This window comes from Bos grunniens, chromosome 24 (assembly GCF_055505025.1).
Source record: "Bos grunniens cultivar Pamir isolate PY7600 chromosome 24, Bosgru_T2T1.0, whole genome shotgun sequence".
In the NCBI taxonomy this organism is placed as follows: Eukaryota; Metazoa; Chordata; class Mammalia; order Artiodactyla; family Bovidae; genus Bos; species Bos grunniens.
In genome coordinates this window covers 23,554,671-23,580,359 of record NC_141188.1, presented here as the reverse complement: position 1 = coordinate 23,580,359, position 25,689 = coordinate 23,554,671, and the positions used below count along the sequence as shown (strand labels likewise).

General features: G+C 41.1%; 1 protein-coding gene across 8 annotated transcripts in view; it reads left to right on the top strand.

Moving 5' to 3' along the window:
- The window catches only part of MAPRE2 (microtubule associated protein RP/EB family member 2), a 187,210-nt gene that overhangs the window by 83,747 nt on the left and 77,774 nt on the right, over positions 1–25,689 (top strand). For all 8 annotated transcript variants that reach the window (XR_015153749.1, XM_086372776.1, XM_086372775.1 and 5 more), the window contains one exon: positions 20,651–20,778. Coding sequence is in view for 7 of the 8 variants with exons in the window: in XM_086372773.1 (XP_086228899.1) it covers positions 20,651–20,778 (128 nt within the window). In the remaining variant the exon portion in view is untranslated. The remainder of the gene's footprint in view (positions 1–20,650; positions 20,779–25,689) is intronic.

Here is a 25,689-nt window from a genome sequence, read left to right as displayed (position 1 = left end):
CAGATTTCAAATGAGTTACAGCTTCCATAATGGCAGTAATCTCTTGCTCTTTTGGTCATAGATAACTGTTTTCTGTGTTCTGTTTAGGACTGAGCAAGTTACAAGCCACTGGAGTATCAGTTGAGAGTTTGAGAGTGTTCTTTTTTGCTTTCATTGAGGTTGTTCCGTGAAAGGAAGCCAAATACCATTCGACAGGACATCCTGTGATTCCCTTAGTTTACGATGGCCAAGGACATGCCTTTTTTTTTTTTTTTTTTAAAGAGATGATTGCTTGCTTCCTTTCCTGTTAACAAGGGAACCCAGAACTGATGCTGTCCATTCGGCTTTAAGAACAATAACTAGCAAATAGCTAAAGCTCACTCCAGAATCACCCAAAGACTTTTAGGACGTGGAAGAACTTCCAGGTCTTTTTACGTGAGCCAGCAATGATTTGATCATGGTTAGCATTTAACTGCCCATCAGTTCTGTTGTCTTGAAATAATAATTAACTGAAGAAGAGAGGAAACGGCCAAACTAGAAGTTCAATAAATTAAATATGTTAACAGAAAATCTGAACTCAGGTATATCATGAGATACCTGAACAATGACATCTAAGTGCGGATGCTACACAGAAGACATGGAAAATGCTCACAATGTGTTAAGAGAAACAAGCTGATGAGTACAAAAGTGTGTAAGTATTGTATTGATGTCCTAGGGCTGCCCTAATGAATGGCCACACACTGGTGGCTTGAAATGCATTCCCTCACAGTTGTGGAGGCTGGAAGCCTGAAATGAAGGTGCTGGCCAAGCTGTGCTCCCTTCCGAAGGCCCTGGGGGGGAATCAGTCTTTGCCTATTCCTGCCAGGTTGCCTTCTGCGTTCCTTGGCTTGTGGCCGCGTGGCTTCAGTTATCACATGACCTCCTTCCCTGTGTGTCTGTGTCTTTCTGTGTCTCCACACAATGTTCTCATAAGAATACAAGTCGTTGCATGCCCTTGAAGGGAGTTCAGGGTCGAGAATGACACATTTTGTACTCCAGGGAAACTGGTGGAACAGGTCTTCAGAAAGTCAGATATTTTCAGGAATTGATTTCATGTTCCCAATCCTTGCATCTCCTCATATCTAGAAAAGGACTCATTCCCTTCATGGTGACATCAGCTCCTCTTGACTGGCAGAAAATCTTTTGTAAGATAAGTGCTTGATTGCACTGAAGTCCCCCTTCACCAAAGTCACATATATTAACCTTCCTCCCCTACTTCTTTGGGGCAGTTTTTCAGAGCTATCTGAGGTGCTGTCTCCCAGGCTAAAGTCCTCATTTTGCCCCAGATAAAACTTAATTCGCAAAAAGGAAAGAATGCAAGTCATTGAATTTAAGACTCTAACGTTATCTCAGCTAATTAAATCTGCAAAGTGTATTTCCTAATAAGATCATGTTCTGAGGTTTTGAGTGGGCATGATTTCTAGGGGAGAGGGTGCTGCTGTTCAATCTAGTGTATATATGTGTGCTCAGTCACTCAGTCGTGTCCGACTCTTTGCAAGTCTGTGGACTGTAGCCTGCCAGGCTCCTCTGTCCGTGGACAAAAATACTGGAGTGGCTTACCATTTCCTCTTCCAGGGGATCTTTCTGACCTAGGGATCAAACCTGAGTCTCATGCATTACAGGTGAATTCTTTACTGCTGAGCATATGCACACACACACACATGTGCATGTGTAATCATTTTTATAAATGTACATGTATAAAATACACACTCTTTCTCTCATATGAAAGATCTTTAATTTTTATCTTAATTTTCTACTTTTTCTCTACTAAAAGCATGCTGATTTTCAATATAAAAATATTTTAAAAAATAACACTTTGACATCTACTTTTTAAAAATAGGTTTTTTTTTAATAAGCATTCTACCTTGAATTTGTTTCCTTTGTTTCATCAAACTATTATGATTTTTTAAACTGTAATTTAAAATAGGGATTATTCCTTTGTAGTGTATATACACACAGAAATATATGGAGTCAATATTTTTATGATATTATGTTTGTTGTGCTTGTTACATTATAACAATAGCTAAAACTGAAGTAATGTAAAGTAAACCAGTCTTTGAGACATTGGGTCAACCAGTATAGTACCAAGTCTTTGGTTTAAGTCTGCCATCTGCCGTGCTCAGGTGTGTCTGACTCTTTGGGACCCCATGGACTGTGGCCCACCAGGCTCTTCTGTCCATGGGATTTTCCAGGCAAGAATACTGGAGTGCGTTGCCATTTCCTACTCCAGGGGATCTTCCTGACCCAAGTATTGAACCTGTGTCTCCTGCATTTGCAGGTGGTTTCTGTACCGTTGAGTTGCCTGGGGAACCCCCCGCCCCCTGCAAAAGTGATAATTATACTCAATTGCTGATTCAGATTAATTTTTAAAATATGTTTCAAAGTCTCTAAGTTAAATTAATCTTAGGAACCTAGAAACTAGGGTTTGGGACAGAATGAGGAGGCACTTTGCAAATCTCACGTTGACTCATATACTGGGTAACTTTTAACACAAGTTCACTGTAGCACAAATGTCATCTACTTACCGAAGGCCTTTAGACTTTCCTGTCTCCAGTAACATCTCTGGTTATTTCGTCAAGTAGTTTATATGGTCTGGGAAGTAATTTCCTTTTCCTTAATTATTTCTGAATGCTCATTAATCAGCTGTTACTTTTCCATTTTTATCCCAGGTTTAACAAAACATTCCAAATTCAGCAGAGACCATAATCCCACACATTTATTAAACTACAACAGTACGTTAAATTTTGTCCTTTGCTCCCGTGAGTCCTCATAGCTTAGTACTGCAGAGTCAGAAAAGGAAGCTCCAGTTCAGGAGACTGCTATGCATCCTCTGTTCCCAGACCCAGAGGTCTGACCATGGCTGCCCCTCTGGTATCTCTGTACCTGATTCAGTTTGAACATGGCACACTTCTTAGCCACTTTTTACCCACATGCTCAGTGTTTTGTACTTCCTTTTGAGAATTACAATGTTTCTGCACTGATGCTGGAAATGTTTTCACCTTCGACCTGGGTCAAGACAGCAGATAGGAAAGCGGAGAGATACTGCAAATGAAGTGTGTGTGTGTGTGTGCGCGTGCATGCGTGCGAACAAACTGATTTTTGTCAGAGGCTTCTGGGTCTTTTGATGCAAGTCTATCAACCCTTTCTTCATTCCCATAAATAAATGGTAAATGACTTTATTGCCTTAAAAAAAAAAAAAAAGAAAAAAACCCTCTTTTACTGCATGCAGTACAAGGCAGACGGAATTGGTGTCTGGTTGCCCAGACAAGAGTAAGCAGGAAACTGGGGCGGGGGAAGAAGGATGAACGCTGACTCTGGGGTGGAATTGTGGACAGACAAGGGGGAAATGTATTCTCTGGCCTAAATGAATCATTTCACCTGGGAAGGGAAGTTTCGGGAATGATGGCTTGGGGAACTGGTGATGAAATAGTGTTCCTAGTTTTGATGGTATTTCCCCACCGCTACACCAGTTTGGCTGAACTTTACTAATCTTGGACCAAAATTTCCATTTCCTGTGCTCATGACCTGCAGCCGTCTTGGACGTAATTCACAGGATGTCCTCTGGGGTTGTGGAGTGGGTTTGAGGTAGAAGCCGATTGTACCTTGTCAACCAAAGGTCATATTTAAGAAACTTAAGGAAAGAATTAAGAGTGGGTGGCATGAAGAAGGCTGGGGGTATGTGAGTGTCCATCACCCATCTTAGAATTAAATTCACCAGGACCTATTGGAACAGTGGGCTGTACTTCCCTCCTCCTTTTAAGCTTAATTTTATTGGTACTTCACTTCCCATTTCAGAATGTTCGCATGAGTTTAAAAACAAATTTTGCCACAGTGTAAATATAGACCTTTGGATAGGCACCAATCTCTAGGAGTGAGATACCAAGAGCTTTGTTGTTTTTGTTTCTTTTTAAGAGATTGATTTTTCTAAACATGTAGTCAGGACATCCATCTGAAGTCTTTTATTAGTTGAAAAAAATTATAAGCAGCAATCATGTATGTGGCCTCTGTCCATTTTATCTAAGCTACCACAGAAAGCAAATTGAGAGACCTGAGTCCAAGATGTGCAGTAAGTAGAAATGTAAAAGATGGTGATTCCTCAAGTATTAGCATGCCGTATATGCTACAGCTGGTAGGCTTTTGAGCCAAAAGCTATTCCCAGCATTAAACTGAGTACAGCTAGTCACCAAATCTCTCCATTTCAAGCTCTTCTTTGGGGAAACCTATGTTAAGACATCATCTTGGTTAAAGGGAAAATGTGATGCCTTGGTAACACTAAAAAAGGGAAAACATGGTTTTATTCAAGGCCACAATTGCATCTGGGAAAAAGATACTGATGAACCTATTCGTAGGGCAGGAGTAGAGATGCAGACATAGAGAATGAATTTGTGGACACAGCGGGGGAAGGAGAGGGTGGGATGAGCCGAGAGAGGAGCATTGACGTATATACGCTGCCGTGTGTGAAATAGGCAGCTGGGGGGAAGCTGCTGCATAGCGCAGGGAGCTCAGCTCGGTGCCCTGTGATGACCCAGAGGGTTGGGATGGGGGAGTGGTGGGAAAGAGGCTCCAGAGGGAAGGGGATGTGTGTCAACTTACAGCTGATTCACATTGTTGTAAGCAGAAACCAGCACAACATTGTAAAGCAATTAACCTCCAATTAAAAATATACAGAAAATCAGGAATGGCTGCGGGGAAGGACCACAATTGTGTTCTCATTTGGAGGTCTATCGTCTTTGCACCCAACTCTCGTGACATCATAAAACCTGAGAGCAGAAAGGGACTTGGTTGAGGGCAGGAATCCTAGAATCAGCCCTCGGCCCAGATCCCAGCTGCTGCGTTTGATAATTGTGACCAGGGGAGTGACTGACCCTGCCTCCCCGTCTGTGCACCTTCCCATCATGGTGTAAGCTCTGTGCCTGTCACATAGCGTTGTCGTGAAGACTAAACGAGAAGGTGAGTGTTGGCTGTGTACTCCTGGGAAGGAAAGGAAAGCCAAAGAAGTGAGGCACCTGTGCCCAAGTTCACCTGACTGGTCGGTGGCGGCTCTGGGGCTGGCAGCCAGTGCCCCTGATCAGGGCTCTCGTGAAGCTGAAACGTACACATAGTGAGCGTGCAGTTCATACTGGAGACGTGAAGAATGGCGCACTTCTTTGTTGCCTACCTTCTTTTAGACATCAGACAACAGAGTCCTGTAATCCACTCAACCCTGATCTCTCCTCTCCTGACCATATCACACAGCACTAGAGACATGTATAAACAGTGGGTTTACCGGGTGTGATATCAGGAACCCTGTAACTTTCTCCTCCTCACGAAATCCTCCTCTCGTGCATCCACTCAGGTTTTACTTCCTGTGTACCCACTATGTGCTTGGCATGCCTCGAGACACAGGAGACTATGGCTCAGATGGTAAAGAATCTGCCTGCAATGCAGGAGACGCGGGTTCAATCCCTGGGTCGGGAAGATCCCCTGGAGAAGGAAATGGCAACCCACTTCAATATTCTTGCCTGGAGAATCCCATGGACAGAGGAGCCTGGTGGGCTATGGTCCATGGGGTCACAAAGAGTTGGACTTGACTGAGCGACAAATGCTTTCACTTTCACTCTGTGCCGGGCACTCCTCTAGACGTAGAAGGCACGCAGTAACAAAATAGACTCTATAAAGAACCTGCCTTCAGAGGTAACCTTATGGGGGCACGAGGTAGTGGAGAGACAGTAAACCACCAAAAGAATCAACAGATTATGTTAGTATCGTGGAGGAAAGAGCAGTGTGGCAGAAGGGTCCCTGGAGGAGGCCACTTCAGAGGAGGTCAGGGAAGGCTCACTGAGGAGGGGACGTTTGAGCTGAATCTGAAGCATGGATGCAGCCCAGCGTGCCAAGTGCTGGGAATGGCCTCTTCTTTCAAGTAAGATCTTGAGCACAGTTATCCCAGAGGATTAGGGACGATGTGAAGCTGTCGTCCTTCATTTGTTTTTGTTTGTTTTTTTTATATGAGAAGGTTTAGGGAAGTCAGGCACCTGAGAATGTAAGTACCCGAGGAGGAGCCAGTACAACCAAGAGCACAAAATAGTTCAGAACCAGGAGGTGGGGGTCACTTCTAACAAAATTTGCCGCACACCTGACTTTGCTTGGCATTGATGGCGTGTTCATGTGGTCACCGCACATTCTTCTGCTACGTCTTTTTTAAAAAATTTATTTATTTTGGAGGCTAATTACTTTACAATATTGTAGTGGTTTTTGCCATACATTGACACGAATCAGCCATGGGTGTACGTGTGTCCCCCATCCTGAACCCCCCTCCCACCTCCCTCCCCATCCCATCCCTCAGGGTCATCCCAGTGCACCAGTCCTGAGTACCCTGTCTCATGCATGGAACCTGGACTGGCGATCTGTTTCACATATGATAATATACATGTTTCAGTGCTATTCTCTCAAATCATCCCACCCTTGCCTTCTCCGATAGAGTCCAAAAGTCTGTTCTTTACATCTTGTGTCTCTTCTGCTATCTCGCATATAGGGTCATCGTTACCGTCTTTCTAAATTTCATATATATGCGTTAATATACTGTATTGGTGTTTTTCTTTCTGACTTCTACTTCTTACTGCTTCTACTACATCTTATGCACCGGTTTTATGCGGGGCTTGGGGGGAGTGTTAACAGATGAACGTGACTGCCCCCCTCCCCCATAGTGGCAGCAACCCTGGTGGATCCAGGGCCGTGCTGGGTGGGCAGGCTGGGACCTGACTGGACATGGTTAGGATCATGGGAGAGCTAAGGTCAGGGGGAGAGGGAACAGGGCCAAGTAGGGCTGGGAAAGTAAACAGAAGGCATATGGTCAAGAGCAAGTGGATGTACCAAGAGCCAAGTTGAGGGGGAGGTGAGGGGACTGGGCAGAAGTTGGTGCCCTGCAGAGGCCAGCCAAGCCTGTGGCATGGGAATGAGCTGCAGGTCATGGAAGTTATTTTCAGAGCAGGGACCAAGCCACCCACTGTTTGAAACAGATGGACATTTAGGCAAATGTAATCCCTTATAATCAGTTGCATTTCTGACCATATGAAGAAATATATGCCGTGTGTATGTGTAAGGCCTTAGACTGTTGCAGTTATGTTTCATTCATGGCCATGAATATGAATGCCACGAAGAACTTTTTTAAGAATTCCCAAATTTCTTCATTCTTTGGGTAAGAGCCAAGTTTCCAAGTCATTTCAAGGCCATAGCTATTGACTGTTAATTATGAATTTAAAAACCCAAAACATGTATGTGCTTTTTTAAAAATAAAAAAATCAAAATTTTAGTTAGCATGCAATTTTCACACTTTGACTGAATAAATGAACACGAATGCTTTCTGTCTTTCATCGTTCAGCATGACCTCAAAGTCTCCGTCAAGCTGAACAGTCACTCTCTGGACTTCGGGGCTGGAGCCAAGGAGGAGTGGGTTTGGGATTGTTTTTGTTTTAATTATTGAAGTATGGTTGATTTACAGTGTTGTGTTAGTTTCAGATACACAGCACAGTGCTTCAGTTATGCGTATATGTATATGCTATTTTGAAAGTTGCATTTCTGTTTCCTTTTTTTTACAGTTATTGGGGGTAGCCAAGCTAAGAACCCACTTACTGAATAGTACCTGACGGGGTTCACCCAGGTACAAGGCTGTTAAAATGGAAGTTGATTTTCAAGGCTAGTAGAAAATCTCGTTTTGCAGACAATTAGAGAAATCTGGGTGTTTTAATCATATCCTAGTTTTTAAAAATTGTCCTTGGAATACTTAGTGATATGGCAGGAAGGAGCTTAATCTCTGTTTTAAAAAGGAACAGTTAGCAGTAAATGGGATGGACACCCTGAAAAAAGAGTAGTAGTCTCTGTTCCGTTGTTGCTGAGAGAGATGGCAGTTATTAGCTGGAGTAGGACTTCTGATTGTGTGATGACATGGAGCTTTGTGCCCACGTGAAAAGCATCATCAAGCAGTGAATGATAATGAAGGGCACATTAATAATCGCAGTGGTAGGGCGTCCAACAGAGCCTGACATAAAGAGCAGGCTCTTGGGCCTTCTGATAAAACTCATGTTTTTGCCAATGTTTCTCTAAGCAGCTTAGTATTAAAATTCTTTTACACTGGTTTTCTTCACTAGCTCTAAATTGTACTGAAATATACCGATTTTTCCTCAAAATTAGGCTATTCACAATTTTAAAAAAAGCTCTAAATTGTGAATAGCCTAGCTTTGAGGAAACACCGGTATATTTCAGTATCTGTGTTTTAATACAATCTATGCATCGTATAATTGTGGGCATACCTTGATGTTTCTCCGCCATCCTTGTCTGAAGTCAGAATTGCCCTCAGGGCTCTCCCCCACTCTGAGACTTCCCGGGAGGAGGCTTGGTGACTGGAGGAGTTAGTTTTGCATTCTTTGTCTTATCCCGTAGACAGTCCTGTAAAAATAAAACATTTACATCCGCCCATGGTGGCTTCACTGTTATTATTACCTGAAGACAATAAAATAAGAAGACAATACACGACCTCTTAAATTCCCCTCCCAGCCCTGGAATCCACGCAGCCATCAATTATTCCACAAATTAAATGGAAGCCTTAATACCCAATCTTCAACGAAACCCAGTACAGTTTCCAGAATGCCTCTTACCTTGTCAAGGCTTGTCTTTCAAAGACCCTCTGTGACTCCAGCCTCCCTCCGTCCTGCTCTCCCTCCCCAGCCAAATACCGCCCCCCTCCCTTCGCCATGTTCTGGGTCACAAATAAAGTGCAAGAGATGAATCGAGAATTATCTGGAGATAGTCTTTCCTTGGTGAAATGTTTAAATCCTCCCCCCCTGATGGTATTGAATCTGGAGAATGAATTATGCGCAGCTCAAAGGCTGGGAAGTTTCTGGTTCAGGGGACACATTTACAAGTCACTCCCGATGGATGCCCAGTTCATTGTCTGGGGCAGCCTGGGGTGGGGTGGGGTGGGGGATTCCATATCAGCCTTTTGTGAGGAGGGAGCCAGGAAGCTGGCACTCAGGCAGAGTCTAGGTCTGTTGGTACAAGGTTTTTCAGTGGAAAACACATACATTTAAGAGAATGTCTGCTGTGGGACCCAAGCTGTTCAGCCCCCCTGAGGTTTATGAACAGCTTTTGGAGTTTCTTCCTTTGTCTCAGTATTTGATCAGTGGGTATAAATATGCACTTCTTTTCTTCAGTGTATGTTTTCCGCTTACAGTAAGTCCCTACACACGAAGGAATTCTGAGAGCGCGTTTATAAGTCCAGTTTATTTGAAAGTCCAACAGAGTTAGCCCAGGTACCATGATGCAAAGAGCCAACTCATTGGAAAAGACCCCGAGGCTGGGAAAGATTGAGGGCAAGAGAAGGAAGGGGGCGACAGAGGATGAGATGGTTGGATGGCTTCACCAAATCAATGGGCATGAGTTTGAGCAAGCTCCGGGAGATGGTGAAGAAGGACAGGGAAGCCTGGTGTGCTGCGCCCCATGGGGTGACAAAGAGTCGAACACGACTGAGCGACTGAACAAAACAACAAGTACAACAAAGTTAGCTTAGGTACCCAACTAACACAACTGTCTATACAGTACTGTACTGTAATAGGTTTATAATGCTTCTCACACAAATAATAACATAAAAAGCAAACCAACACAGAAAACGTCTTTAATCTTACAGTACTTTGAAAATTACAGCCATACCAGCGATATATCACTGCTGTTTTTACGCTTGCTTCTGGACATCCTGGGCTTGAAATAAAGATGCTGTAGCACCGTACCCTGTACCGCACTGTACTGTAAAGTACACAAAAGCACAACCACGTGTAGGGGATGCACACACATGACAATGTAAGCCAGACACGAGAACTGACTTATGTGATTGGACATGAGAACACGTGTTCGCGTCTTTGAAAGTTCGCAACTCAAAGGTGTGCATGTTGGGAACTTACTGCATTTTAGAAACATGGCCCTTGTAGGAGAAGGAAGTACTCATTTTCATATCAGCAGCTGTCTCGATCTACTTGTGGGTAGGTAGAAGTGTTTGCAAAATGGCTGTTTTCTGTTAGGATGACGCCAAAAAGATTCTTAGAAAAAAGCCATGATTGATAAGCGTGTTTCAAAGAATGCACCTCCCTTTACCTGGTAGGTCAGAATAGGCCAACCTTGACCATCCTAAAAATGTGAACTAGAGAAGACCTTGTGGAATGGAAATTCAGGGTGAGACCTGGACCTTGACCAGGGTCTTAAGGCCAGTGATTAGTAAAGGAAATGTTCTTGTGACTCACAGGCACTTCTCCCACCTTGACATACATGGAGACTTCAGAGCCGTGTTTGGTCAGCGTGACGTGGCTTCCTATGAAGCATTCGTACCTTATGACTTAAGAAACCACTTGGGTTGTAGATTAGTATACGGACTTCAGAAATCCTTATGTTCCCAAGATCAAAGAAATATTCCCTAGGTGAAAGGAAAATACCATTATTATTTATTCATCTTTTCCAGTCTGTTCTTTGTTTTGTCAGGCTTCCCTGGTAGCTCAGACTGTAAAGAGTCTGCCTGCAATGCAGGAGACCCAGATTTGATCTGTGGGTCGGGAAGATCCCCTACAGAAGGAAATGGCAACCCGCTCTAGTATTCTTGCCCGGAAAATCCCATGGACAGAGAAGCCTGGTGGGCTACAGTTCACAGCGTTGGAAAGAATCAGGTGCAACTGAGCGATTAGCACTTTCACTTCCTTTGCTTTGTCCGTGGGTGAAGAGTGGGTTGCGTGTGTTGGTCTTAGGCTGGTGGAGGTGGATTACTTCCCGCAGTGATGGAGAAGCATGTTGAAAATACAGATTGTTATGAGAGAGTGAAGAAAGACGGTCACAAATATGAGTATAGTTTTCAGTGCAAAATTGTGTGAACAGAGTATATTGCCATGGCAACAGGGAGCTTAGTTTACAGAACATGTTATGTTGAACACGAAGTTTCCAGTTGGGTATAGACTCTCTCAGGGAATGAAATAAAGAAAATAACTTAAGTCAGGGTGGGAGAGGTGGGTGGCTTTTAAAGGTTCAGCTTCAGAATGCATTTGGGGTAAATCTGGGGGCTTCCCTGATGGTTCAGTTCGTAAAGAATTTGCCTGCAATGCAGGAGACCGCAGTTCAATTCCTGGGTCAGGAAGATCTGCTGGTGAAGGGATAGGCTACCCACTCCAGTATTCTTGGGCTTCCCTTGTGGCTCAGCTGGTAAAGAATCCGCCTGCAATGTGGGAGACGTGGGTTTGATCCTTGGGTTGAGAAGATCCCCTGGAGAACGGAAAGGATACTCACTCCAGTGTTCTGGGCTGGAGAATTCCATGGACTATATAGTCCATGGGGTCACAAAGAGTTGTATATGACTGAGCGACTTTCACTTTCAAGCCAAACTGGGCCTTCTTACAGAGCAGCAGACAGAATCAACCACTTAAGGAAGGCAATTCTTCTGCAGATGGTCACGTCTAAACTTGGGAAGCCTGGCATACTCAGATGGTAGATGTGAAAAAAAAAAAAATCAAAATAGGTTCCACATGCCTCAATCCCAAAATTAATTTCTCAAGCCCCTCTCCCTACAGCCGCACACCCACAGCAGCGCTAGAGCCAGAATCTTGAGACACCTGGTCTACTGTGAGCCTTGCTGGAAAAACACCACGTTTTCCTCCAACTTGTACACAAGTGGTCTGTTAAGTGCAGGGTGCAGAGACAGAATGAATTATGTAAGAAATAATTCCAGTTTTTGTTAGCTGTGACATTTTTATATGTCACATTTTGAAGAGGCCTTCCTCTGTAGTAATTCACAAACCTTGCCCAGTTTGTTATTGGACAAAATTGTGAACTACTTTGTCATTGGTTTGGGAGCCGATGACTGGTGAGGGGGCAGAATCCATGTTTTGGTTTCCATAGTTCGGGGCTTGCCAAATCTTTATCCAGGCTTTGTTCAGGAGGCAAACTCAAGTCCCACTTAGTCACATAAAATTCCTTTTGTTTCAGTAAGCAGAAATGCAGTCTCTGATTTGTATGATTGAGTGACTGCTGCAGAGCGTAAACTTAGAGCACTTGTCCCGCCACCACCCCCAATGCCATGCACACGCTGTGTGCATGCTACGTTGCTTCAGCTGTGTCCCACTCTTTGTAACCCTAAGGACTATAGCCCGCCAGGCTCCTCTGTCCATTGGACTCTCCACCGAGAATACTGGAGTGGGTTGCCATTTCCTTCTGCAGGGGGTCTTCCTGACCCAGGGATTGAGCCCCCATCTCATTGTGTGTCCTGCAGTGGCAGGCGGGGTCTCTATAACTAGTGCCACCTGGGAAGCCCATGCAGACAGGGTGAAGTGGGGCAAAACCAACATACTGGCCCTCAGGCTAAGGCTGGCCTTTTTCCAAAGTCACACGTGTCAGTGATCACTATCCATGGACAGGCCAGAAGTGTGACTTCACCTGCTGGAAGGGATTTTCATTTTTCTCTGTGTTTTTCTTTCTCTCACTTTCAAAATATTGTATATATGTGTGTGTATATATATTATATGTATATATTAGCTACAATATAACATTATAGATTATATGTATATACTTATATATATAGTGCCAGTTTCCCAGAAAGGCATTTGGACATTTCCAGAAACAGTATATAAACTATACACTGTGTATAAACTATGTGGTGATTATTGGTTTATTTTCAAGAAAGAACAGTGGATGCAAATTCATTTTTAAAAAATTTATTTTATTGAAATATTGTTGGTTTACAATGTTGTGTTAATTTCTCCTGTGCAAGTTCATTTTAAAATGAAATTTTAATGCCATATCAAAATGTGTGACCCAGAGACCAACATGCTAGGAAATTGTCTCTTATTTACTACTTTCAGTGCTGTTGTACTTACCAGGTTGTAAACACATAGTGATCTAGTTAAAGTACCAACTGAAAGCCGCAGATTAGAGGACAGGACTTGGACTTCCTTTTTTACAAGGGTGACACAGAGAGAAAGGCTTGTCCTAGAGACCGGATGTCAGGTCATCGAAGAATAAACAGTAATTTCTCTGGAAAAGACGTGCTGAAGAGCCAAATAGAATAAATCCTGCATAGTATATTGGTTCTTTATTCTGTGGCATTCAGTGTTATCTTACCTTTCTTAGCCATTTACTTTGCTTGCCTGAGTCTTTGGAAATTACTCAGTAAAATTTTAAAAATTAATATTTTGAATTGTGCTTCACAAAGACTAGGAGTCCACATTTGTCAGCCAAGAATACAATTCCTGCCCTGCTTCCCTCATAGGATTTATTTTTTCAAGAGTCAAAATGGGAGCAGGGAACCACTTTAACTATAAAATGATAGAAAAATTCCTTTGTGGTCTATACAACATATCTGATGAATAAGTAGAGACCAGTACTTTCACCTTTATGTTGTAACATGGATTGGCGTCTAAGAAATTATAATGAAATTACAATGAAATCTTCAGATTTTAGTGGATGTTCACCTAAGAGCTAAGACTGTTAAACTCCACCAACCTTGAGTTTAACATTTGGAGAACCATAAATTCTCATTTGTGAATTGTTGAGTCAGATGAATAATTTCAGCTTGAATGTATTGAAGTTGCACCTGTAGAAAGTTTTCTTTTTCTGAAGGAATTAGGGGGAAAAAAGAATGACTGGCAGAGCAGAAATAGAATTCTTTTTCTACTTCAGCTGCCTTCCCTACACAGAGGAAATCTGGACCTCAGTCTCTCCCTTGCAAAATCTGAAGGTGTCACACATTTGGATGGGGGACTAATAGAGGAGGTGAAAGAGAACCACAAACCGAAATGAACTTAGAAGTATCCTGGTAAAATACAGAGGAAGATAGATTATAAGAATATTCTCATCAGCACGGATGGTAAATAGAAATGAGCTATGTTGATTCCATTGGTATTAATTTGAAGTAGGTATATTGTTGTTCAGTTGTTAAAGTCGGGTCTGACTCTTTGCAACCCCATGGACTGCAGTATGTCAGGCTTTCCTGTCCTTCACTATCTCCCTGAGTTTGCTCAGACTCATGTCCATTGAGTTAGTGATGCTATCTAAACATCTCATCCTCTGTTGCCCCTGCCTCCTCCTGCCCTCAGTCTTTCCCAGCATCAGGATCTTTTCCAGTGAGTCAGCTCTTTGCATCAGGTGACCAAAGTATTGGAGCCTCAGCTTCAGCATCAGTCCTTCCAGTGGATGTTCAGGACTGGTTGCCTTTAGGATTGACTGGTTTGATCTCCTTGCTGTCCAAGTGACTCTCAAGAGTTTTCTCCAGCACCACAGTTTGAAAGCATCGATTCTTCGGTACTCAGCCTTCTTAATGGTCTAGCTCTCACATCCGTACAAGACTATTGGAAAAACCATAGCTTTGACTGTACGGACCTTTGTCGGCAAAGTGATGCATCGTTATTGTTTTATTTTAGAAAATATCATAAAACATTCCTAACCTTGATTGCTCCACCTTTACTCTTGCTCTGTCCTCTATCTTTGTTTGCCCACAGGTCCCTCAACACATGTATGTTCTTACTTCAGGGTTTCTGGGGACTGTAGTTGTGTCCGGTGGAGATGCGGATGTGGTTGAGGTTAGAGTGTGAGTCTAGTAAATAAGCAAAAATCAGCTGCTATTCTGTTGTTTACCTGGTCATCTTAATGAGCTCCTTGAAGGCAGACAATGCTTTACTTGCTCTTGTGCACCAAATGTCTCAGTATAAAAGAATTCTTGTCCTTTGGTGAACATTGTCAATAAAGATGCAGAAAAGAGTGTGATTCATTGACAGAACCTGCAGCAAATGACTTGCTTCTCCGTTCTTATGGATTTTTTAAAAGCTATCATAACTCTTCAACCTGTCCTTTTGTTCTGCATTTCTTTCTACTATGTAACCACAGACCATCTTTATTCACTTACTTGTGGATAATCTTTCTAAAACACAGATCTGATTGTGTCTCCCCTGCTTTGCATTTAATTTTGTGTTTAAATCATCTAGAGCAAAAATTTCATCCCAACCTGGCTTTTCGCCCTCTGGCATAATTCTGGGCCTTAGTGCCTCGTCCTCCAGTAGTACGTTGCCTCTTAAAGCAAAAACTTCTCCCTACTGCCTGCAGGCAAAGCCATTAGAAAAGTACATGAACTGCCAAGAATTATGCTGGTAAATAAAATTATACCAGACACTCCAAAACATTTTAAATTTTGAATTATTTTTACTGAAGTTTTATATAATTTACATAGTTGATTTTTTTAATTGACTAGTAATTAAAAGCAAATGCTTTGTATGCTAAATAATAAAGAAAACAATGGAAGTTATTAAGCAAAAAATTAAAAGCATTTTTAATAATGTTGTGGAAAGGCAGTAACTGTGGTCACATTTGTGGGGATGCCAGTGTCTCTTAAGATTTTTCACATCTTCAGGGGAAGAAAATTTAGAGATGAGGGTGCTTCTGAGGATGGATATATGTTTATTTTTATACTTAACTATAAATAAATAAAATTGTCACTTAGCACTTTAAGTAGAAAGTTTTTTGTTGCTTTAGAGTTAATAAGAATTTCAAATACAACTGTTTAATAATGTGTATATTTTTGTGTAAAATCTCTATGTCTATATTTTTCTATTGTATATAGTTGTGCTTAAAAATATTATCTCTAGTATTTGTGATGAAAGGAATAAGGAACTCTTGGAGAAATGACTGGTTTTAGGTCTAAGGCAGCAAATGTACAAGTTAAGCCTGAAGATTTTTCTCATACCAGAAAGCAGGGAAGTTAGCAAAGAGTACTAGAACCTTGTCAGAAAAAACTCAGAAGCCAGTGATTTAAACTGTGTATCAAATGTGTTTAAATCTGTAAGTTCATAATTACAGTTCAGAAATAAAAACCTCATTGGTCATGTTTGGAGACTGTTAGGAAACTTACCTCTTTGTTGTGAAAATCTGAAGATATAGGGAAAGAATCAGGCATCTATCTTGCCTTTCTTATATGATCAATATCTCAGGAAATTTCTCTTTGTATAATTATTCATCTAATAAATCAAGAATAAATAGAAGAAAAGGGAGAGAACTCCAATAAACAAAATGAGAAATGAAAGGGAGAAATAACAACCAATACCACAGAAATATAAAAAGTCACAATAGAATACTATGAACAGTTATATGCCAACAAATTGGACAAGCTAGAGGAAATGAACGAGTTTCTAGAAACATGCAGCTCACCAAAACTGAATCAAGAAGAAATAGATAAGTTGAATAGATAGAATTCACTAGAAGTGAAATAGAATCTGTAATTACAAAACAAACAAACAAACCTCCCTGCAAACACAAGTCCAGGACTAGGTGTTTTCACTGGGGAATTCTACCAAACATACAAAGAAGAACTCACACCAATCCTTGACAAACTCTTCCAAGAGATTAAAGAGGAGGGAACATTCCTAAAGTCATTCTGTGAAGCCACCATCACCCTGATACCAAAACCAGACAAAGATAATACCAGAAAGGAAAATTACAGGCCAATATCATGGATGAATACAGATGCAAAAGTCCTCAACAAAGGATCACACACTATGGTCAAGCTGGATTTACCCCAGGGCCACAATAATGGTAAACATATGCAAAACAATCAATATGATATATCACATCAACAAAAGAAAACACAGAAACCAAATAATCATTTCAGTAGATAACAGAAAAAGTATTTGGTAAAATTCAGCATCCATTCACGATAAATACTTTCACTGAAATGAGTATAAAGAGAACAGATCTCAGCATAATAAAAACTGTCAGAAACCCACAGCCAACATAATACTCAACAGTGACAAGCTGAAACGTTTCCTGCTGAATGTTAGAACACAACAAGGATGTCCACTCTCACTTCTATTCAACATAGTATGGGAAGCCCTAGCCACAGCAATTGGATGAGAAAAAGAAAGAAAAGGTATCCAGGTTGGACGGGAAGCAGTCATGATACTCTCTATAGAAAACCCTAATGACTCCACACAAAAACTATTAGAACCAATAAACAAATTCAGCAAGGTACAAGATTAACATACAGAAATCTGTTGCATTTTTTACACTAACAATAAAATATCAGAAGGGGAAAGTTAAAAAAACAAAACCTTTTAAAATCATGTCAAAGAAAAAACTAAGGAATACACCTGACCAAGGACGTGAAAGAGTTACATTCTAAGAGCTATAAAACATTGATAAAGGAAATGGAAGATGATTCAAAGAAATGGAAAGATATCTCAGGCTCTTGGATTAGAAAAATTGATATCATTAAAATGACCATACTACTCAAAGCAATTTACAGGTTTAACGCTATCCCTGTCAAATTACCTATGAAATCTTTCACAGAACTGGAATAAATAATCCTAAAACTTAGGTGGAACCAGAGAAGACCCAGAATTGCCAAAGCAATCCTGAAGGGAAAGGGCAAAGCTGGAGACATAACCCTCTCAGACTTCAGACAATACTCCAAAGCCACAGTAATCAAAACAGCATGGCATTGGCACAAAACCAGACATATGGATCAGTTGAACAGAATAGAGAGCCCAGAGATAAACTGCACACCTGTGGCTAGTCTTCAACAAAGGAGGCAGGAGTACACAATGGAGGGAAGACAGTCTCTTCAGCAGGTGGTGTTGGGAAACCTGAACAGCCACCTGTGAATCAATGAAGTTAGAGCACTCTTTACACCGTACACGAAAATAAATTCAAAATGGCTTAAAGACTTAAATATAAGACATGACACTTCAGAATTCCTAGAAGAGGGCATAGGCAAAACAGTCTCCTAAATAACATTGTAGCAATACTTAGGTTAGTCTCCCATGGTAGTAGAAATACAAGCGAAAATAAACAGGAACTATTCAAGCTTACAAGCTTTTGTATAGCAAAGAAAACTGTAAACAATACAACCTACAGAATGGAAGAAAAGATTTGCAAACGATGCAACCAACAAGAGCTTAATTTCCTAAATATACAAACAGTTCATACAGCTCAATATCAAAAAATAAACAGCCCAATCAAAAAATAGGCAGAAAACCTAAATAGACATTTCTCCAGAGAAAATATATAGCTGACCAGTGGACATATGAAAAGATACTCCACACCGTTAATTATTAGAGAAATACAAGTAAAAACGATGATGAGTTATCACTTCACACCAGTCAGAATGGCCATCATCAAAAAATCTACAAATAATAAATGCTGGAGAGGCTGTGGAGAAAAGGGAACTAACTCTCCTATACTGTTGGTGGGAATGTAAATTGGTATAGTCACTATGGAGAACAGTATGAAGGTTCCTTAAAAAACAAAAACAAAAATAAGGACTTCTTGGTGGACCCATGGTTAGGATCTGCTTCCACTGCAGGGGGCACAGATTTGGATCCCTGGTTGGGGGACTAAGGTCCCACAAGCCACACGACCGAAAAAAAAAAAAAAACTAAACTGAAACTATAGTTACCATATGATCCAGCAATACCACTCCAGGGCATATATACAGGAAAGATGAAAACTCTAATTTTTAAATTCAAAAAGGTAACATGCACCTCATTGTTCATAGCAGCATTACTTGCAATAGCCAAGACATGGAAGCAACCTAAGTGTCCATTGACAGATGAACAGGTGAAGAAGACATGGTAGATACATTATCAGCCATTAAAAAAAAAGAAATATTGCCATTTGCAATATTTGTGGATGAACCTAAAGGTTGTCACACTAGGTGAAGTAAGTCAAACAGATAAAGACAAATATTGTATAATATCAGTTACATATGGAATCTTAAAAAAAAAAATACAAATGAACTTATTTACAAAACAGGAACAGACTCACAGACATAGAAAACAAATTTATGGTTACCAAAGGAGAAAGTTGGAGGGATAAATCAGAAGTCTGGGATTAATATATACACACTGGAATATATGTAATAAATAAAGACAAGGACCTATTGTATACCACAGGAAACTATATCCTATACCTTGCAATAACCTATAATGGAAAAGAATCTGAAAAAGAATATATATATCTCTGAGTCACTTTAATGTGTACAACATTGTAAATCAACTATACTTGAATTTTAAAAAAGAATAATAGAATATCACTTTGAAGTCTCTAAAGAGTTGGGATTTGTTGTTGTTGTTTAGTCACTAAATCACGTTTGACTCTTTTGTGACCCCCGTGGACTGCATAGCCCACCAGGCTACTCTGTCTATGGATCCCAGGCAAGAATACTGGAGTGGGTTGCCATTTTCAGTATACACCTATTAGAATGGCCAAAATCCAAGATACTGACACCACCAAGTGTTGGTGGGGACATGGAGCAATAGGAAGTTTTATTCATTGCTGTTGGGAATGCAGGATGGTACAGCCCTGTTGTGAGACAGCTTGGCAGTTTCTTATAAAATTGAACACACTCTTACCATATGACCCAGATCAGTCGTGCTCTTTGGTATTTATCCTAATGAATCACAAACATACAAAAACCTGCACGTGACTACAGTAGCTTTACTCGTATTTGCCAGAACTTGGAGGCCACCAAGATGTCTTTCAGTAGGTGAGTGATAAACTCAGACAGTGCAGTTATTATTCAGTGCAAAAAAAAGTGAGCTCACAAGTCATGAAAAGACATGGAGGAACCTTCAGTGTGCATTAATGAAAGAAGCCAGTCTGAAAAGGCTTTGTACTGTGTGGTTCCAACTGCATGACCTTCTGGGAAAGGTAAAACTATGGAGACAGTAAGAGGGATCAGTGGTCGCCAGAAACGGTGGGAGGGAAGGATGAATCGACAGAGCAGAGAGGATTTTTTTTTTTTTTAAGGATTCTGTGTGATACTGCAGTGATGGATACCTGTCATTGTATGTTTGTCACAGCCCAGAGAATATACAACTCCAAGAGGGAACCTAATGTAGACTGTAGTATTTGATGAGAGTGCATCAGTGTAGGTTCACTGATCGTAACAAATGTCCCAGCTGGTAGGGAGATTGTCGGACGAGGGGGTATATGGGAAAACTGTACTTTCCACTCGGTTTTGCTGTGAACCTAAAACTGCTCTAAAAACATTGTTTATTAATTAGAAAGAGGAAACCAATCTTACCAAACCATAGCTATCAAAGTATTTTAAGCAAAACAAACCTTTTCTGTTACTTTTTCTGTGGCCACTGTGTGCCCCTCTGGAGAAAAGTTAGGGGAAGTAGTAGGTGTCATGGAATGGTCAGAAGGAAGAACAGTCAGAGATGAAAGGAGGACTCATGCAGTCAGTTCCAGGTACCTTCTGTATAATTATTTTTTTTTTTTTGCTTTATCCAAAGTTTTTAGGGATAAAGACTATCTGGTGAAGACTTTTTTTTTTTTTTTCCCGAATGAAACATGTATGTATCCTGTTTCTGAAGGGAATTTCCTTTTCTCTAAAGCTGATTAAAAAAAAAAAATTTGTTCCCAACTCATCTTCTGAGACACTAAATTACATGAGACATTAGGAATCTCAGAGCCTGAACAACATTTGAACCAAGTTGAAGGAGACGTAAAATGATGATGCACGAACCGTATATGAGTTTTAACCGTATAAGAGTTCTGCCAGGGTTGGATGGATGTCTGTCATCTTTCTGAGTTCATTTTTTTCCTTGTAGGTAAATAAATGTTGTTTGTTTGTTTTTTCTAGTTGGGGAATGGCGGTCAATGTGTATTCTACCTCGATAACCCAAGAGACTATGAGCAGACATGACATCATCGCTTGGGTTAATGACATAGTATCTTTAAACTACACAAAAGTGGAACAGCTTTGTTCAGGTAAGAGCATTCTTTTAAGTATTTACCTAAACGTTTACTCATGTGGAATGTGATTTTATAAACCACAGATGATGTATTTGGAATAGGAATACATATATATACAGCTTCAATAGATAATTTAAGGAGAAAACCTCAGGTATAATTAATGAACATATGGGGGAAAATGATGATGTTCACCAAAGAGCATCGAGCTACCCCAAAACGTGTTATGAGTGATCTCGCTGAAGCTCTGTAACTGATCTCCCAGCCTTTTCTCTGTCACCCCCCCAGTAAGCCACCACACATCTCTTCCTAAAAATGCAGATTGGATCCTGCAAAACCCTTTCTTATAAACATTCCGGGCGCCACGTTGTCCTTCCTACAGGATAAAATTTGCTGTTTTACATGACTGATAAGGTCCTTTCCCTCTGGCTGCTGTCCATCTCCTTGGTTTCATGGTCCACATCTCCCTGCCCTGCGCCTCTGCCCCATGATACTCTTTGTTCCTAAAGACTCCTTCCCTTTTGCATTGCATGGGTTTTTTCCATGCTCCCGTTGCCAAAAAGTCTTTCCCCTTCTCTTCATTTGCAGTAAAATCTTGTTCACACTTTAAAATCCAGCTCATTGTCATCCCCTCTGAAGGGTTCCCCAGACCTCCCAGGCTTCATGGTGTTCCTGGAGCACCGTGCCCAGCACCCTTCCAGAATAATGCCTACCACGCTGTGTTAGAAGGTCCAGCCTTTATTCCCCTGAAGGTTCCCAGAGCCCTTGAGGGCAGGGCTGTGTCTCATTCTTTGTCAAGTATCTGAGGCGGCACCCTGCCTACTATGAAGTAGGTGTGTAAGGAGTGCATATAGAGCTAAATTTAAAAAAAACAAAAAACGTTTGATTTCAGTGATTAAGTGCAGGCTTGTTGAAGAACATGTCACTAGTGAAGTAATTCATTCTTAGGTTAGAGTATTTAGCAGAGACATAGTCTTCCTTTTGGAACAGGAAGTATTTTCTTCTTATGAACTAATAGGTGAGAGATTTTCTCTCTGCCTCTGACCCAAAATGGTATTAGGGACGAGAAAATATTCCTGAGATGGAGTTATGTGAAATCCCATAAGACATCGATACAGAAGCATCTTCAGGTATAGCTGGTGTGGCGATGCTGAGGCCACAGCAGGACATCCTATGAGTCTTGTGTAGACAGATTTCATGCAGGGCCCTCAGCCCCCACCAGTCCAGGCCCACCAGAGAGGACACTCTCGCTTCTCTGCATCTAGGCTGGATTAGAATCAACTAGCGGACAAACTTCCCTTCTACTGACACCTCTTCTCGCGTCATCATTTTCTCACGAGCAAGACAGTAGGGTGTCCAGAACCTAGGCCTTGCCTGACCCACCGGCTCTGTGTCCAGGCTTCAGGCATCAGCCCTCTGATTTGGGAGATCAGTAGTGGATGCAAACCGAGCAGTTCTTTACCCTTTAGTACGATCTGGAGAAAAGCCGACTTAGACTGTGATGACACCCAGGAAAAATGTGTTGTTTGCCTATTGAAATGACTCTAGCAATGACTGTCAGAAATGGTCCCTGTTGCATCCTGCTCAGCTGCAGATCTGCACTCAGGTTTTCTGGTGCTGTTCTTGCTCTGCGTTTTGGAGTGCCCTGCTATTTTATTTTATTTCTAAAAGAAAGTGTTTATGTATGCATTTGGTTGCACTGGGTCTTTGTTGCTGTGCGTGGGCTTTCTCTCGTTGCAGGGAGCGGGGGTCTGCACTTCGTCGTGCGTGGGCTTCTCGTTGCGGTGGCTTCTCTTGTTGCAGAACATGGGCTCTAGGTACTTGGACTCAGTAGTTGTGGCACAGGGGCTTAGTTGCCCGGCCGCCTGTGGACTCTTTCCAGACCAGAAATCGAACCCGTGTCCCCTGCATTGGCAAGCAGGTTCCTATCCACTGTACCACCAGGGAGGGCTTAATATTTTATTTTTAATTTGCTGGAGGAAAAAAAAAAACACCAGAGTGTTTTCTGTTATCAGCCATCCCTTTTCTATTAATAACAAATATCACTTTACATTGTAATTGTGGGTTCGCTTCTCCATGGGGCCTGACCCATGTTCTTCCCTCAGAAGTGCTCATTTTAGGATGAATGCAAATCAGTTTGAAACTGCTGTGGGGCAAAGACAAAACTGTGTATCTTTCCCATTAAGTGGCTATGTGTACTTGTGGATAAGGGCCATGGGGTTGGTTATCCAGAAAAAAAGAGACACAGAGAAGGAAGGAGATAAGAAAAAACAGTCATAGAGAAAATTGCCAGTCATGGGTCTAAAGTGTCCAAGGGGCCCATGAGGAACTTCCTGTTTAACATATTTGTGGGAGTTTTTGCAGACAAATGAAATGAGAAGCAAATTAGAATTTTTAGATACAGCAGTAGTAAATGCTAGAGTGTCCATGTGTGTGTGTATCTGTTCTGTGTATATGTATATATAATTTCTTTGCATATCTTTTCAATTTCTCATAAGGCAAATTCAATAAAATTTTAGCAGCATTTGTGAAGGGTTCTTGAACAGTTACCTTAAAGAAAGCGTTGGTGTGCATTTTCCAACCATATGTACCTACGTTGCCATCCAGTGTGGCTTGATGAAACCTGTGGAAACCATTTTGATCATGAGAACAGATAATTTTCATTAGGGTAACTCACTGGCTACCAAATATGTTGTATTTTTTCCCTCAAAAAGCAAATAAATATGTTAATCCCCATAGTAGAGAAACGGGTGTTTTATTTTAGACAGTCATTTCATCAAAGTGTAAACTGGGGACTAAATGCATTTCTAATCTTCTGAGAAGCTGCTTAAGAATGCCAGTTTTTGGGATCCTTGACTTTCTAAATCAGCATCTCTGGCTGTGCGAAGCCTCAAGTGTGCCAGCCAGCAAGCACCCCAAGTACTTCTGGGCTGCAGCCAAGAGCTTGCTGTGCATTTTAGAGGAACCCCAAACCACCAACAGTAAAAATATCCAGAATTTACCTGGCACAGTTTCCTTATTCGTAATTTAGTCTTTGACTTTTGTCTTCAACAGTGGCATTTGGCAAGAAATTCTATCATTTAATTTATTCATGAACTTATTTATTTATACCCTTCTTTGTTCTGGAAGACTTTGCAGGCAGCGAGGACAGTGCCATTAGGATAAGAACAAAACCAGATATTGGTGACCTTAGTGATTTGTCCTCAGCACACTTACAATGAGTAGTCTGATTTCTTGGATAATATCTTTTTCTTTTACTTTCATTTTAATTCCTTTAGTTTACTGTGTATAATTTTATTTTAGTCGTAAGCTGTGGGAAAACACACAAAATACCTTCACATATTTAACTGATGTTTATTTCTTGTTCAGTAAAATTGTTCCTTACTCTTTTTCCTAAAGACTTATGTTCCAATACTCTCAGTCCCCCTTTGGCATGTTTTTTCCCCATTTGCATTATTTCCTATTTGTTTCTTTATTTTCAACTAAGAGCTCTCCCTCCAGCTATCATTAAAACTAACATCAGCTTTTCTTTAGCTCATGAATAGCTGACATACTGCTTCACATGTGTGCGTCTTTTTCTGCAGAATTTTCTACCTTTATATCATCTCATTTGTTTCCATCTAAGCACTTTTAAAGCTTTATAAAAGAGAATGGTGTGAGGTTTAACATTTTGAAACGTGTTGTAAGTTGCAAAAGGATGACAGTGACTTGTTGTTTTCCTGTTATTTCAACCCAGGAATGTAATCTTATGAAATTGACTTTGAACATGAAATATGGGTTATACAGTCATATGCATCTTTAGTTTGCATCCATGTCTTGTGAGCAGCAACCTTTATGTTTCAGGTGAAAAGCTGAACTACATTAATGAAGGCCAGACTGTCAATGGGTGTGAATACTGCCTAGTAATATGACAGTATATGGCTCATCTATGTTTGATTTGAAGATGAATATTTGTGGATTTCCCATGTTGGGATGGGGGATTGAACCATGTGAAATACCAGATTAGTTTGGCCTAAAACGATTTTTTGTTTTAGTTCAACTGCTTTATAAAATTTCTAGGGTTTTTTGCAGAGTGACATGTTTTGGTTTTACTTTAGTACCAGCTCAAACCAGTTTGATAGAATTTTATAAGGGATTTAAGAGAGAATGGGCATATATTTAAGACAGAAAATAATTTTTTTTTTAATTTAAAAAAGAGAAAGATGGACAGTATGGTGCTTAAGAAGCCATGAAATTCACTTAAGTGACTAGAAATACCATTTTGGAGAGGATGGAGGTAGTGATCTGTCTGGAGCAGAAGAGCAAAGAGAAGTGAGGCGGGAGGTTGGGAGTGAAAAGAGTGTACCTTTCCTTTTCCTCTTCACCCTCCCCATCCTCTGCTCTGATACATGAATTTCCTTTGAGGCTTTTTTCTGACAGCCATCTCTCTGTGCCCCAGTCCTGTCCCCTCAACTGGGATGCAGGCAGCCAAGCCATTGGGTCCACGACTGAGTCACTGGCAGAGCCTGGCCAGCCAGCAGCTGACCAGCGACACCCCCTCGCCCTGGAGGCTGTTGCAGACTGTCCTCTCCTTCTCCCCCATCTCCTTTCTCCTCCCCACTCCCTCCACAGGACGAGCAAACTGCTGATGCTCAGATGCCACGCCTGTCCCCAGGCTGGTTATAACAGCTCAGTTATTTTCCTGAGCATTTTAGTATTTGAATAAATTGTAGTTTGAATTAAATCATTTTTTAGAATGAAAAAATTTTACGTCTTCTCTTGACTAGCAATTTATTTTTAAAAAAGAGACAGAAAAATGATCAGGATTTGATTCAGTTTCATTTCGTGCTCTCGCTCTAGATGGTTTCAAGCTTTGTCTTGGATCAAGTGTTTGGTGTTTACTTCTTCCAGGAAAGCTCCTGAGTCCAGCTGGTTGTGTCGCAGTCATAC